Here is a 14,340-nt window from a genome sequence, read left to right on the forward strand (position 1 = left end):
AACTCTTAGATGCTGAAGCCCTAGTGTGTCCAGATTCATGCTCAAAAGTTTTTTGACTACTTTGGAGTGAGGAATTGCCAGAGACCACTTTTATCTTTAATGAGACTAGCAATGACTCAAAATATGTGTCCTTTTGGATGTCTGAGAGCTTCTACTTAGTCATGATACTAGAAGTAGAAATCATGCAAGATTTTTGACACTTAGAAGATACTTTAAAAACTTACCTCTATTTATATATGTATATATTTATATACATATGTTACACATAGATATATTTGTATATACATATGAAGCTTATATCAGAGAAACACTAGATATCAAAAAATAGCTAGAAGGTAAATAAGAATTCTGAATTAAAAATACGATCCATGGGTTGGCATTTGTTCTTTTGGGTTTCTCATACTCACCCCTCAGTGCTTTGGAAAGATTAGCAGCACTTGTAAAACTCCTGTTAGACTTCAATCTATAATGCAGCTTTCATTTAGTCAACATATAATGGTGATTTACATTATGACCTTAATTTGTGTCACAGAGATAGCATGGATCTTTTTTACATTTCTAAAATATTCCATTCATAATTTTTGAATAAGATGACTACAAAATGGCTAGCAATCTGTTTTCATTTACCTATTTTCAAAAAGTCATGTCCTAAAATTAAATAAATTAATCTCAAACAAAAGTACATATAATACATTTTAGCACTGATGTATACCACTCATCATTTATGAAGACTTTGGTGCTTTCTTTTTTGTACTTTTCTATCCTTAGTGTCCAGCACACAGAAGGCATTGCATAAGTAAACACTGAATGAAAGATACTACTAAACTTACAGGAAAAAAATGAAAAAATTTCCCAGTATTACCAGTGAAGTAGAAAATTCGGTTTGAGTCTTAATGATTTTGCCCTTCCCCAGGACTAAAAGTACCTGCAAGAAGATTAACTAAAGTCAACTTGTCTTCAAGATCTTGAATATAGTAAAGCTAATACATATTTTGACCAATAGTAAGTTTCCAAAAGGAAATAATACTTAAAAACAAAGTTACAAATTACAATCTATTTAAACTTTAATTTGTGCATTTGTGGTAATTTATGACTGCAAAACACTTTTTCTTAAAATGACATAAAGGCACATTTCATTTGAATGCATAGTGTACCATTCTAAAATATCCTAATTTCCTTACAAAGTGCTCGAGCAGTCACTTACACATACAGTAATAACAAAATATATTTACACTCTATAGAGTTTAAAAATTTTAAATCTGACTAAAATATATATATTTTTTAAACTACAGAAAAAAAAATTAGTGCTTTCTTCAGCTTAATTGTGTGAATATACCCTGCCCTCTAATTTTTTTAGTGATTGACTTTAATTAAAAAAAAAAAAATTCTGTACATTGTGTAGTTACAAAATGCTATGTCAGTTTTTAATGCTAAAAACCTATTTTAGACATTGCTTTCTATGCATATTTGAGAACCAGAAAAGGTGAGCAGACTGTACCTCAAAAGTATTTAGTGTTTTTTTAATGTTGTATTAACACTGTTTAAATTAAAAGCAGACAGTTTAGCTAAGATCCTCTACTGTCCTTTACCAAGGAAGTGAACTGGCATTTTAAAATAATTTTAAAACAACATATTGCTCCCTTTTCCTATAAGATTTTCCCCCAAGGGAACATGGTTTATAATCAATTTATAAGGAAATAGAAATTATCTCTGAACAATTTTAACTGTTCTCAGAGTACAGCAAAGACATGCCAACATACCCTGGCAAGGCAGAATATTCATGTATGTTTTAAGCTCAAAAAACCTCTATAAATCAACAGGATTTCATTTTCTCATAGGATTTAAACTTCAGCATTTTTTTAAGACATAAGACAAGAGTGATTAAATCGTTAATTCATTATTGGTTAGTTAACAACTTGCTATTCCTGAGGTATGACGACCCTAACATGCTAAGCATGGAATCAAAGATGTTATTATTGAACTAAGGAAAAACAATAAAGTCATGGACTAGGAGGGAAAATAATTGAAACAAAACAAAGAAAAAAACCCAAAACTCCAGGCAAGTAGAAAAGTCATGGCTTGCAAAAAGACTTTCCTATAAGGGCATTAAAAAGCCACAAATGGATCCTTGTACAAAGTATTTGATCAAATTATTTTTGAAACTTTTGAGGTACAGCTTTAGTGTTATAATAATTTTTATAAAATATAGACTGTTTTATCAAAAATATTTATACATTCTGTTATAATATATTGCTTCTGCCCTCAGTAACTGCCAATATAAAATCTGGATCCAGTGGCCTAAAATGTACAAATGCACTTAATGTAAATGCTGGAGTCTGAGGTGTCTGCTTGGCCACTGTACAAAAGTGATGAAGTGGTGAAATTAAATAATAAACCTACAACATAGAATACATTACAACTTGCACATATACATGTTCACAGCATGTATACAATGATAATCCATATGTTTTAACAAAGATATAGTTCCCTTCTACAGTAGACACAAGAACAAGATGAACTAGGTTGATAAATGTACAATGCGTATCAAAAAAAGGAGCAATCAGTTCACTGATTCTGGAAGAAAGTATGACTGAATGTACTAAGAATCTAGACTTTGGGAATGCATACAGGTAACAGTATCTTGGTTCAGGATGATCATTAAGTCCTCATTCTTAAAATTTTAAGTAAATGCAGATGTTTAGTTGTTCCTGTTTGTTTCAGCATGGTTGATTTAACAAGATTGTTTGGCAAATAGCTCAGTTGGAAAGCTATGAGGCTCTTACATGGTTGGTAAAGATAAGGCAATAAAAATTTTCTAATAAATATAGAAAATGTATAATACAAGACATCAATTCATTTCATTTTAAAAAAAGCCCCAAAATGTGCACAAACTATTACTACATTTTTTTGGATATTACAGTAATTTCTTTAAAAAAATAAGAGCATTTGCCTTATTCAAACAGAATCATACTATGTGTGAATAGTAATAACATCCTAGGCCCTCTTTTCCTCTTTTTGTAAAACACACCTAAGGAAAATTAACTAATTAATTTTCCTTCCATTTAAGGCAGGCATACGGCAAAGCTAGGAACTGTAGAAGAGTGTTTTTTCCCCCTCTGATTTTAAAAAATAAGACTATTGATCCAAAAGTATTCATTTGTGATAGATTTTCATGACTGATGTTCATTCAGCTTAAACTCCATGAAACTGTTTCCAGTGTTCAGAATTTTGTTTAAAATATATTGAAAAGCCACTTTTCAAGAAGGTATTAGAATAGTACTTTTAAACACATCTTCATATGTTTAAAAAAAAAAACTCAGAAGCTTTTGTTGGCACAGAGAGCAAATGAAGGGCTGCTATTTTTAAGAGGTCTTCTTGTGAGTCAGTCTGCTTGGTTTCACAGTGTGTAGGAACTTAACACCAATCAGCAATGTAGTCAAAATCTCTGAACATTTCTTGCTCCTCTTCTGAAAGTATCCTTGGTTCTCGAGGTGGAGTCAGAATAGGTGCTTCTGAGGTAAATTCATCATCAAAATTACTAACATCTTCCCGTCCTCTAATTGTAGGTACAAATGGCGGCTTAACTTTTTTGTCCATCAGAGCGCTCCAATCAATTAGCTGGATTACAAAATAGAAAATGACCAGTTTAGTTTCCTACTTCTAACTGCTAGAGTATCAAAAAATTTTTAAACTTTCACACTTACTCGGAAAAACGGGTGTTTTTTCACATCCTCTGCATCTTTTTCACCAGCTCCAAGGCGTCGCTCAGGATTTCTTCTTAATAACTAACACAATATAAAGGAAGAAAGTAAATATAAAACCAGAGATTCACTGAGAAGGATTCTCATAACTTGCAACCTTTTAGAGTTTCTTTTGGTATGTGTTTGTCTAAACCATGAACACCTATGACTGAAAAACAATTTCTAAAATGCTACTGGGAAATATTCTTAGTATCAGTCAGTTCAGTCGCTCAGTCGTGTCTGACTCTTTGAAACCCCATGGACTTCCCTGTCCAATACCACTAGGCTTTGCTGTCTATTACCAACTCCCTGAACTTGTTCAAACTCATGTCCATCGAGTTGGTGATGCCTTCCAACCTCTTATCCTCTGTTGTCCCCTTCTCCTCCTGCCTTCAATCTTTCTCAGCATTAGGGTCTTTTCCAATGAGTCAGTTCTTTACGTCAGGTGGCCAAAGTATTTGAGTATTGTATTTATTTTATAAATAAAACATATATATTACAACAAAATTCTTACCCTTCTCATTATTGAAATGGCTTCTGTAGATAAGAACCTTGGATACCTTACTTCATCATTTACAATACTGTCAAATACCTCCTCTTCATCATCACCAGGAAAGGGAGACTAGAAGAAATACCCCTGAGTTAGTCAAAATGAGTTCAATACAGTAAAATCTTACCTATTCATGGTTCTGAAATACAACAAAGAACCATGCAGTGAGGAAAATATGAAAAAGAAAAAGGAAAAACAAAATCAAACAAAAACCCTCCACCAAAACAAATAAGGACTACAAGAAGCTACAACAGACACACAATAGATACATATCTATTATCCAGAGGACACACCATATACGCTTATTGAAATCTTGTGGAAAGACAGAAGGAAATGCATAAGGTGAAGTGTTACTAGAGGGAAGCACAGTTTGTGGAAATACATCAGACATGAATGTGTTCCAAATTCCACAGTCAATAGCAAAATAATAACAACAAAACACAATTAGAGACAATTTGCCTGTACTAAGAAGCAACTGTAAACAAAATTAAACTGAAAGGAGCCAAAAAAACACATTATTTCCAGGCATATTTAATGCTCTATACACAACAGGTCTTGAGGCATTTCAGCAGAAGAATGTTAAGATGGTTGCTCAGAGTGACACTAATTACGCTGAGTAATAAAAAAAGTAGTTAAATAAACATTCAGTATAACAATTTGTTGTACATAGGGATAAACTCTCAACTACACTGAAAATATTGCTATGAAATATGACTTATTACCTCAGAATTTCAGACACCTTAGATTTGGCTGCTTACTTCCTGTTAATTTTTAAAGAACAAGAGCCAAGCAGAAAGCAGTATCAACAGGAGCGGGATCTCTGACCTGAGGAACCTGTGAAAATCATTTCAGAACCCAACATACTAAAACTGAACTGCTAATCTTATTGCTTGTATCTAAGAAAATTTCAAACTTTTCAGTTATCAAAATTTCACTTTTGGTTTGATAAAACTTGGTTTTATCAGGCTTGCTGTATCAAAATCAGGTTTGTTTATTTACTCACTCAAAATACATAAATTGAATACCTGTTATATGGGACAATATAATTTCTGGGATTGAGACAGTAAGTCAGGGGAAAATCCTCTTTCACAAGGATTTTCAATGAGAATTTCAAATGGTAATACGAAGCAATTTTGACTCCTATCTGATAAGTCAATTTTGTGTTTGAAAACTATATCACTCCACAAGTCTTTGAATAGTGAAAATATATTTACATACTTGTTAAACTGTTAAAGTTTTTTTTCTGCAAATAGATTATAAGCTAACAGTGCTAACAATGGAAGGTTAACAAATCTATTTTAAGCACACATTAAAAGAATTCAATAGTCTGATCAGATGTCAAGGATCTAATTCTAATATCTATGGTTATTTTAAACTTCTCTGGTATCTTCACTCTTCTTTGGCACAGAGAAAGGAGATCTGATATGTTAGTTTATTCCTAGGGTTGATTCAAATCCTCACAACTCATACAAATTTGAAAACATGATATATCCAGTTAAGTTTTCAATCATTTGTAATAATAGAGGAATTAGATATAAACTTTAGCCAAACTTCACTTCTATAAATTTAAGAAAAGGTAATGCTAAGATTTCACCAGTGCTATAAAATTACAAAATATATGTACCAATGAATTTTAAGTTTCTTTTCCCAATTCTCCTTTTATGGAGGTGCTAAAAAGAAATAAAATTGCAAAAGGCAATTGTGAAGAAATAGCCAGATTCACTCTTTTATCTCCTAGTAAGAGCTTAACCAATGAGAAGTTCCTTTAAACAATATGAAACAGGAACTTCCTCACTGTTCAGTGCCAAATCTCCCAGATACTTTAGAATCAGGGGGAGTAAAATTAATTGGCTCTTAATTCTATAGTATTTGATAGTAGACTCTCATATTTTGCATGTCATCTCCAATATGAAGAGTAAATTTTAAGCAAGCACCTAATTTTTGGTAACAAATCTCATACATAATTGAACACTAAATTTTTTAAAAAAGCAACAAAAATGTTACTTAAAAAAAGTTTAAGTATGTCAGAGCTTATAGAAACAACTATTATGGTTACCTCTGGCACTTGTAGAAAGCAAAGAAAACTGTGAATAAGGTGTTAAATATATCTTTCTGCCTTAAAGCACTGTATGCTTTTCTCTTTTCTAAACAGAGGTGAAATAAATTTGTGTGGATACCCTATCTTGGATGCAGCAAAGTACAGTGGTTTAGAGATTAAGTTAAAATCCAAGCTCCACTATATCAGAGGTGTATAACTTTAAAGTTACTAACTTCTTTGTGTCTCTAATTATGCATCTGGAAATAAACATAAGACTACTACTGAGATCATTAAAGGTTGATGAAAAATTAAGTGAGCTAATACTTATAAAGCACATAGAACAGTGCCTACCTAGCACATAATATATATTTTAATTCACTATTTCTTTTCAATCTTTCCCAAAGTTCCATTCCAATTTACATATCAAAAGGCACCGTCAGTGGATGAACTAAAATCATTTATTTACTTGTTTGGGATATGTGCCATTAAATGACAATCACAGAGCAAAACTAGAAATGTCTGACATTCAACAATTTAGCCATTCATTCATTCATTCATTCAGCTACTAGTTTTTTTCATGCTTAGAATGTACAAGGTTGGTCACTGGCATTGGAAAAACTGTAGAACAAGGAACCAATTCCCTAAGAAAATTTTTCTTTCATCTCAAGACCATCAAGCCCATCTAAGTAGTTTTCAATTACTTGTCTAAATATTTACTCTTTCTTAATTCCATCCTAATTCATCATTTTCAACAATTTATAACAAAATAGTAACTTCTTCTTACTGTTTTATTAATTAAATATAATTCACTGTTTTCTAAGTGGTAACAATTTCTGTGTAAAACTAACTTATCCTCAGAAATTTATTTTAAATTAATATAAAGAAAATAGTAGGAAAAAAATGTTAACCTCTTCAATTCTGCTATATTGCTTCTGAAAGTAACATTTATTTCCAACCAATGTATAGCTGACATTTCTTTATAGATACAGAATACATTCCTCTTATCAGTCTTCCTGCTTTCTATTTCCTATGAAACGATCAGTTATGTATGACTGTGTTTAAAAATCATAAAATATAACCATGCGAGTGTGCTAGAGCACTTCAGTTGCATCCTATGCTCTGTGATCCCATGGACTGGAGCCCACCAGGCTCCTTTGTCTATGGGATTCTCCAGGCAAGAATACTGGAGTGGGTTACCTTGCCCTTCTCCAGGGTATCTTCCCAATCCAGGGACTGAACCTAATTTCTTACGTCTACCTGCACAAGCGGGCAGGTTTTTTACCACTAGTGCCATCTGGGAAGCCCATAGCAACACTAAATTAAACTATTTTCAAAACACTGGTATATATTCCGCAAATATAAAAACCTAAAAAAGACAGTGAAGGTAATATAGGATCATAAGCATTACTAATACATATAAGTATTTATAAAGCGTAAGTTATACTTATGCAGGAAACATATTAAGTGGTTTTATAAATGACATGCTTTGTTCTTTCAATCTTTCCCTTTTATCTATCTTATACTACTTACCTCACCAACGAGCATTTCATATATAAGGACACCAAGGCCCCACCAATCTACAGCCCTTGTATAGGATGTTTCTGTTAACACTTCTGGGGCAAGAAATTCAGGAGTGCCACAAAATGTGCTTGTTCTGTCTCCATATCCCATTCCTGAAAAAGATAAAATTCAAATATTTGTTAGAAAAGAAAAAATCTAGCATAAGAGTCAGAAGATATCGTTAGGAAGCAAAATTAAAGATGTACATTTGTGCATGGTGATCAAACCCAAAATACATCAAAGAGTCTTTTTTTATATTTATTATTTTTGGCTTCACCAGATCCTAGCTGCAGCATATAGAATCTTTAGTTGCAGCATGCAGGATCTTTTAGCTGTGGAACGTGGGATCTAGCTCGTTGACCAGGAATCAAATCCAGATCCCCTGTACTGACAGCTCACAGTCCTGGTCACTAGACGACTAGGGTAGCCCAGGAAAAAGATTTTAAAGAAAATGCTAAGAATTAATATGGAGTAAACTGTGCAAAAGCAACTCTATTATTTAATTAATGGATAAAAATAAATAAAATTTCCATGTTTCATTTTACCACTTATTTTTTCTTTCTTGTCATTACTTTATAAGCACTGCTAAGAAGTTACAAAAGAAAAAAAAAACTTATTCTAAACTTTAATTTCTACCCTGTCAACTAAATTTTTAAAATATACTTACTTGCTTTATTATAAAAATTGCATTGAGTATAGTCTGAAAACTACCAAAAGCAAACAACTGGATAATCAAGAGTTGAATGAGTGTATCATATTATATAGAAATACAGTATTAACATTTTAGCTAACTGGTTTTCTAAATACATTCTTCATATTTAGTCACTAAATCGTGTCTGACTCTTGTGGCCCCATGGATTGTAGCCTGCCAGGCTCTTCTGTCCATGGGATTCTCCAGGCAAGAATACTAGAGTGGGATGCCATTTCCTTCTCCAGGGTATCTTCCTGACCCAGGAACTGAACCTGGGTCTCCTGCATTGCAGGCAGATTCTTTACCGACTGAGCTACAAGGGAAGCCCAAATATGTTCCTCAAAATATAGTAATAAATTAGTCAAATAAAATCGTACTTATTGAAGAAAATGTCTGAACGTATTCTAAAGTGTTAGAAAGCTGACTTGGTACTTGAGACAGAAGGAGAGTCTCAGGTAACTTATATGCACAGGTGATACCTGAGAAGCATAAAGGATGAAGAGATGTTAGCAAATAGACTGAGATAAGTCATAGTGGTGGAAAAACAAAGACTGTAAGCAGTTTGGTTTCCTGGAACAGAAGGTATTAAGAAGAAAGCTGCGAGAGATCTGGCTGGAGAAGGAGGCTGGCAGATCAGGTGGGGCAATATATATCACGTCTTTGCCACTGAAGGTTTTCAGTAGGGACGTACCATGCTCAGCTTTGAATTTATATGGGCCTCTTTTGTATTTTAGCAATAGGGCAGGTTGAAATTTGAGGAAGAAAAAGAACAGAGACAGAAAAGTTAAGAGGCTATTAAAGTAGCCTTGTTAAAACAAGATGATGATTGCAAATAGAGGGGAGTAGAAAGGGAGAGGGGAGTAGAGGGGAGATGAAAAACTTAAATATTGTTTGAAAAAAAACCAAACATCAAGGAGGTAGATGTCAATACAATCTGGTGATTAACTGGATGTGGAAAGTAATGAAGAGGAGACAGTCCAGAACAATTTCACATTTTCAGATTGGGTGACTGGGAGGATTATGGCGCCATCAACTGCAAATGAGACTGAGGAAAAGAACTATTTCTGTTTGGATAATGATTCAGGTACCTACTGACTGACTGTTCAAGTAAAACTGTCCAGTAGATAGTTGACTATTTATGTTTGGAAAGGAAATGATAGATTTGGGAATCATTAGTATATAATTGCTAGCTAAAAACTACCTAAGAATAGCAATGGACTAAGTCCAGACTCCTAGGAGCAAAACCATTTCAGTCAACAGTGTCCGATACATGTCCAATACAGTGAGATCAAATAAAAGAAAAAAACTTTCACTGGATTCAATAATTAGGAGGTCAGTGGGTAAATAATGGACAAAGCTTTACAAAATTCATTCATTCATTTATTCAACTGCTTATTAATTAAATATTCACTAAATACTTAAGATGTGCCGAGCACTACAGTATATGGTGGAAAGAAAGCTGAATAAGAAACAAGAAGTACCAGGGTATAGAGAGGGAGACAATGTTTCCTACAATACAATATATTAAATGTACCTATTTACTATATTAGGCACAGTGCCACAAACTGTGGCACTATCTCTAGTTGTCATAATACTCCTAAACAAGAAGAATTACATTTATTTTATAGCTGAGAAGACAGACTCCATGAGGTTAGAAGTAACTTGTCCAAAGACACAGAGCAAATAAGTGTCAGAGTCAGGATTCAAGGGTGGTGCCTAAGCCCATGCTTTTTATTTCTTATGCTACATATGATTCAAATTTTCCCAGTTTGGATATTTATTTACCTCTGTGTACACACACACACACACACACACATATAAAAGATTCTTGAGGCATATGCCTTTTTTCCTATTTAAAATGTTAAAAGTTTTAAGAGGCAGGAGAGGTTTTTAGGCATATGTAATTTAAATTTACTCAGCACAATCCCAGCAAAGCCAAAAATCTGGTGATTGACCGATGCTTTCTTAGAGTAGTGACAAAATTATTAACCATACAAAGAGAGTCTTATTTTCCATACTGTGATTTCTGAAAACCCAATCTTATTCATGTTCACAGAATAAATTCGTAATAATGTTATAGATTATATAACATCATATATATAACATATATATGAACAATCTGTAACATCTCAATAAAGTTTCATTTTTAATAAATTAAAAAATACATTTTGCTTTCCATAGACAAACTTGAAAACTTCCAAAGCACAAAGCAATAGTAATTTATTAGAAAAGGCACTTTAAAATATCCAATTACCTTCTTTGCAAAGACCAAAATCAGCAATTTTCACAAAGCCCTCTGTATCTAGCAATAAGTTATCCAATTTCAAATCTCTGTTCAGGATAAAAAAAAAAGCAAAATGAAAAAAAAAAATCAATAAAATCAGTAGATAATAAAGTAGAAACATCATTTTAATATGAGTTATACTTTCTCTTTACTAAAAAATGAGTTTTTTCATATTATGGTTTGAGATTTACTATAAATATTATATTATAAATATTCATTTTCTTTTTTTGGCAAGATTATTACTTTACAAAATATAATTTCTGAATATTCCCCCATTATGTAAAAAAGAATGTATCTAAGAGAAATGTTTTATCTGTTTAAATATATATATTTTAAAGCTTAGAAAGAGTTCCTGTATCTTTCATGATACTTATACTTTCATGATATTCAAGCTTAATAAATAAATAAGTTAATGGCCATGCCACATGGCATGCAAGATCTCAGTTCCCGTATGTGGGATTGAACTTGGTCTACAGTAGTGAAAGCACTGAATCCAAACCACTAGATCACCAGGGAACTCTCGGACTTGTTTGAATTCCCTACATACCATCCATAAGAAAGAACTGTCAAATGAACAGCATAAATAAGGTATAAACAAGCAGGTTTAACATTCTAAGAGAATAATTCAAAATAAAGAGGAAGTTATTAAGTCATACTAAATGACTACAAATTAACTTGAAAATATTTTATTCGTTGAGTAAAATAAGGTCATGAGGAAACCATTACCTTGAAAACATTGTTAGAAGTTTGAATAAACTCATGTTTATAGTCTTTTAATTCCGACTGGCCTTCCTACAATTTGTCTGATCTAGAGCAATGCTATTCAAAGTGTTACCCACAGACGACTTGCTGGACTATGAACTATTTCTAACTGGTCTACAATTTGGTAAGGAGTTTGTGCCAGTATATAAATCAGCTAATCAGCTATGTCCTCAAGTACACTTCATTAAGCAAGGCTTAATGAAGGAAGCAAAATGGCACAAGCTACTTATCATGAACAAATTTTCAGTAGTAGTAGCCTATAGAAATTTTCTATAGTGGATCAACTGAATATAAATATTCACTAGGATGAATATTGTTGGTAAATTGTATATCATAGGCCAGCTTACAATCTCACTATTCTAATTAGGTAATGGTCAGAGGACCAGTAACAAAGAAGTTCATCATATAATTATTGTGTTAACTATGTCTTTCAAAATTGAGTTTTAACGTTTTTAGTGATCACTTACCATATGAAAGAGAAAATTATGAAGATGGTTAAACACAAACTATTCTTAATCATCTTTAATTCTACTTCATATCAATAAGCAATTAGAAAAGTATCAAAATTTTACTTACCTATAAACGATTTTGTGTTCATGTAAATACTGCAACCCAAGAACTACACATGCAGCATAAAATCTGTTTCAAGAATTAAATCAAAAGAATTTTAATAAATCTCACTCTTTTGAATCCCAGCGTTTATACTTTTATGCTTCGAAGCAGAACTCTAGTTAACTTAAAGTTTCACAAATATTTATTGAGTCCTTACTATGTGCCAGACATGTAAGATATGTGCTAAGTATTTTAAAAATAAGAAAAATACAGTCCCTAAAATGGAAGCCATTAACTTCGTCTGGGTGGGGTCACTTAAGTCCTTAGAGTAGATATTTTATCTGGTTCTTTAGAAAAAATTACAATATGCCATTATAAAGGCAGAAGGATGTTAAACTTTTGTGGGAGAAATATAGGGCATTCCCCTAAGAGGGAAAGGAATAGCAGTGTACAAGGCATAGAATGTTTGACAACCAATAACAAGTTTGTGGCTGAAGTAAATATGAGGGAAGTAGTGGAAGATGAGGCTGAGAAGACAGCCCGAGATTTAGTTGCAAAAGACCCTGATTGTCATATTATGAACAAAGGCATACCTTGTTTTACTGCATTTTCACAGATAACTGTTTCGTTTTTTTTTTAAAACAAATTGAAGATTTGTGGCAACCCTGAATGGAAACACAATGGGTGCCATTTTTCCAACAGCATTTGCTCACTTCAAGTCTCTGTATCACATTTTAGTAATTCTCTCAATATTTCAAACTTTTTCATCACCATTATGTTTGTTATGGTGATCTGTGATCTCTGACATTACTATCACAAAGGTTCAGATGATAGCATTTTTTAGCAAAGTATTTAATTAAAGTATGTACATTTTTTAAAAAGACAATGCTATGATACACTTAATAGACTACAGTATAGTGTAAATGTAACTTAAATGCACTGGGAAACCAGAAAATTCACATGACTCACTTTATTATGATATTTGTTTTATTGCAGTGGTCTGGAACTGAACTTGCAATATCTCTGAGGTATGCCTGTACTGAAAATTCTTCTTTTAGCAATACTGAATCAAACCATATTAAAGAGAGCAGAATGATCAGATTTATGTTAAAATTTCTTGATAGTAGTGTGAAGGCTGGAGTGCAAGTAGGTAGATATCCAGAGGGATAAGGAACAGATAAGACTAAAATGATAGTACAGATGAAAGATCACTAGAACCTCTAATGTAGTGACCACAAAGAGAATAAGAGATGGATTCAAGAGAAACTTTAAAATGAACACAACAGGACTTAGTGTCTCATTAGCTATTAATATAAAGGATGAGGGAGAAGGAAAAGCTGAAGATGATTCTCAAGGTTTCCTTTTTATTATAATGAAGAGGTGAAAAAATACAGAAGTAGCCCAAATTTTGTGGGGAAAGTGAGTTTGTGTTTAGATATTGACCTCAAATTGCCTTGGGACAGGTGAAGACGTCTGGAAATTGGCTAAATAGGTTTTGATCTTAGAAAAACTTCAGCCAAGCTAGAATATTAACTCTTTAGGGATTGGACCATGTTTGTCTTTTTCAGAATTCAGCCTAAACGCTGAGCAAAATGCTTGATACACAATAACCTTAATGAATGAGGAGGTAGGTCAATCATAAATGAATGAATTAAAAAATGCAGGGCTGTCTTCAGTGTAGAATAGCCTACAAGGAGACACTTAAGAGAATCTTAATTTTACAAGTAATACAAGGATATTTCCTCTATAAAAAACATAACACCCCTACCCCAAAGCACAGTTTTTCATTCATACATCTCCATCTCATCCTAACGCCACTACTATCCACAGAGATAACTGCTCTTATTAGTTTGGTGATTGTTCTTCAAACTTCTAGAATGCATTTATGTGTACATATAGATAATAAAATTATGTTTTGTGTTTACTTATTTTTACAAAGATGGAGCCACAATTTTGAGAATTTTAAAATTCAACTATTAATAAATATTATTATACATTAGATCTTAAATAATTATCAGAAGTGAAGTCCATTAAAACAATGTGATTCTAAACTTGCTTAGGTAGCTTTTTTTTTTTTTTTGAAGCAAACTTATTTTGGTGGCAAAACAAAACTGTGACAATTATAAAAATACCTTGATTTCCCTTTTGTTTATTTGTAAATAG

General features: G+C 32.6%; 1 protein-coding gene across 2 annotated transcripts in view; it reads right to left on the minus strand.

Moving 5' to 3' along the window:
* Positions 1-208: 208 nt before the first annotated feature.
* The window catches only part of PKN2 (protein kinase N2), a 143,486-nt gene continuing 129,354 nt past the window's right edge, over positions 209-14,340 (minus strand). For both annotated transcript variants that reach the window (XM_043875869.1, XM_043875870.1), the window contains exons 17-22: positions 12,202-12,264; positions 10,834-10,910; positions 7,859-8,001; positions 4,255-4,362; positions 3,705-3,785; positions 209-3,618 (exon numbers count right to left, since the gene is read on the minus strand). In XM_043875869.1, the coding sequence (XP_043731804.1) occupies positions 3,415-3,618; positions 3,705-3,785; positions 4,255-4,362; positions 7,859-8,001; positions 10,834-10,910; positions 12,202-12,264 (676 nt within the window). In that variant the 3' untranslated portion in view covers positions 209-3,414. The remainder of the gene's footprint in view (positions 3,619-3,704; positions 3,786-4,254; positions 4,363-7,858; positions 8,002-10,833; positions 10,911-12,201; positions 12,265-14,340) is intronic.

This window comes from Cervus elaphus, chromosome 20, assembly GCF_910594005.1.
Source record: "Cervus elaphus chromosome 20, mCerEla1.1, whole genome shotgun sequence".
In the NCBI taxonomy this organism is placed as follows: domain Eukaryota; kingdom Metazoa; phylum Chordata; class Mammalia; order Artiodactyla; family Cervidae; genus Cervus; species Cervus elaphus.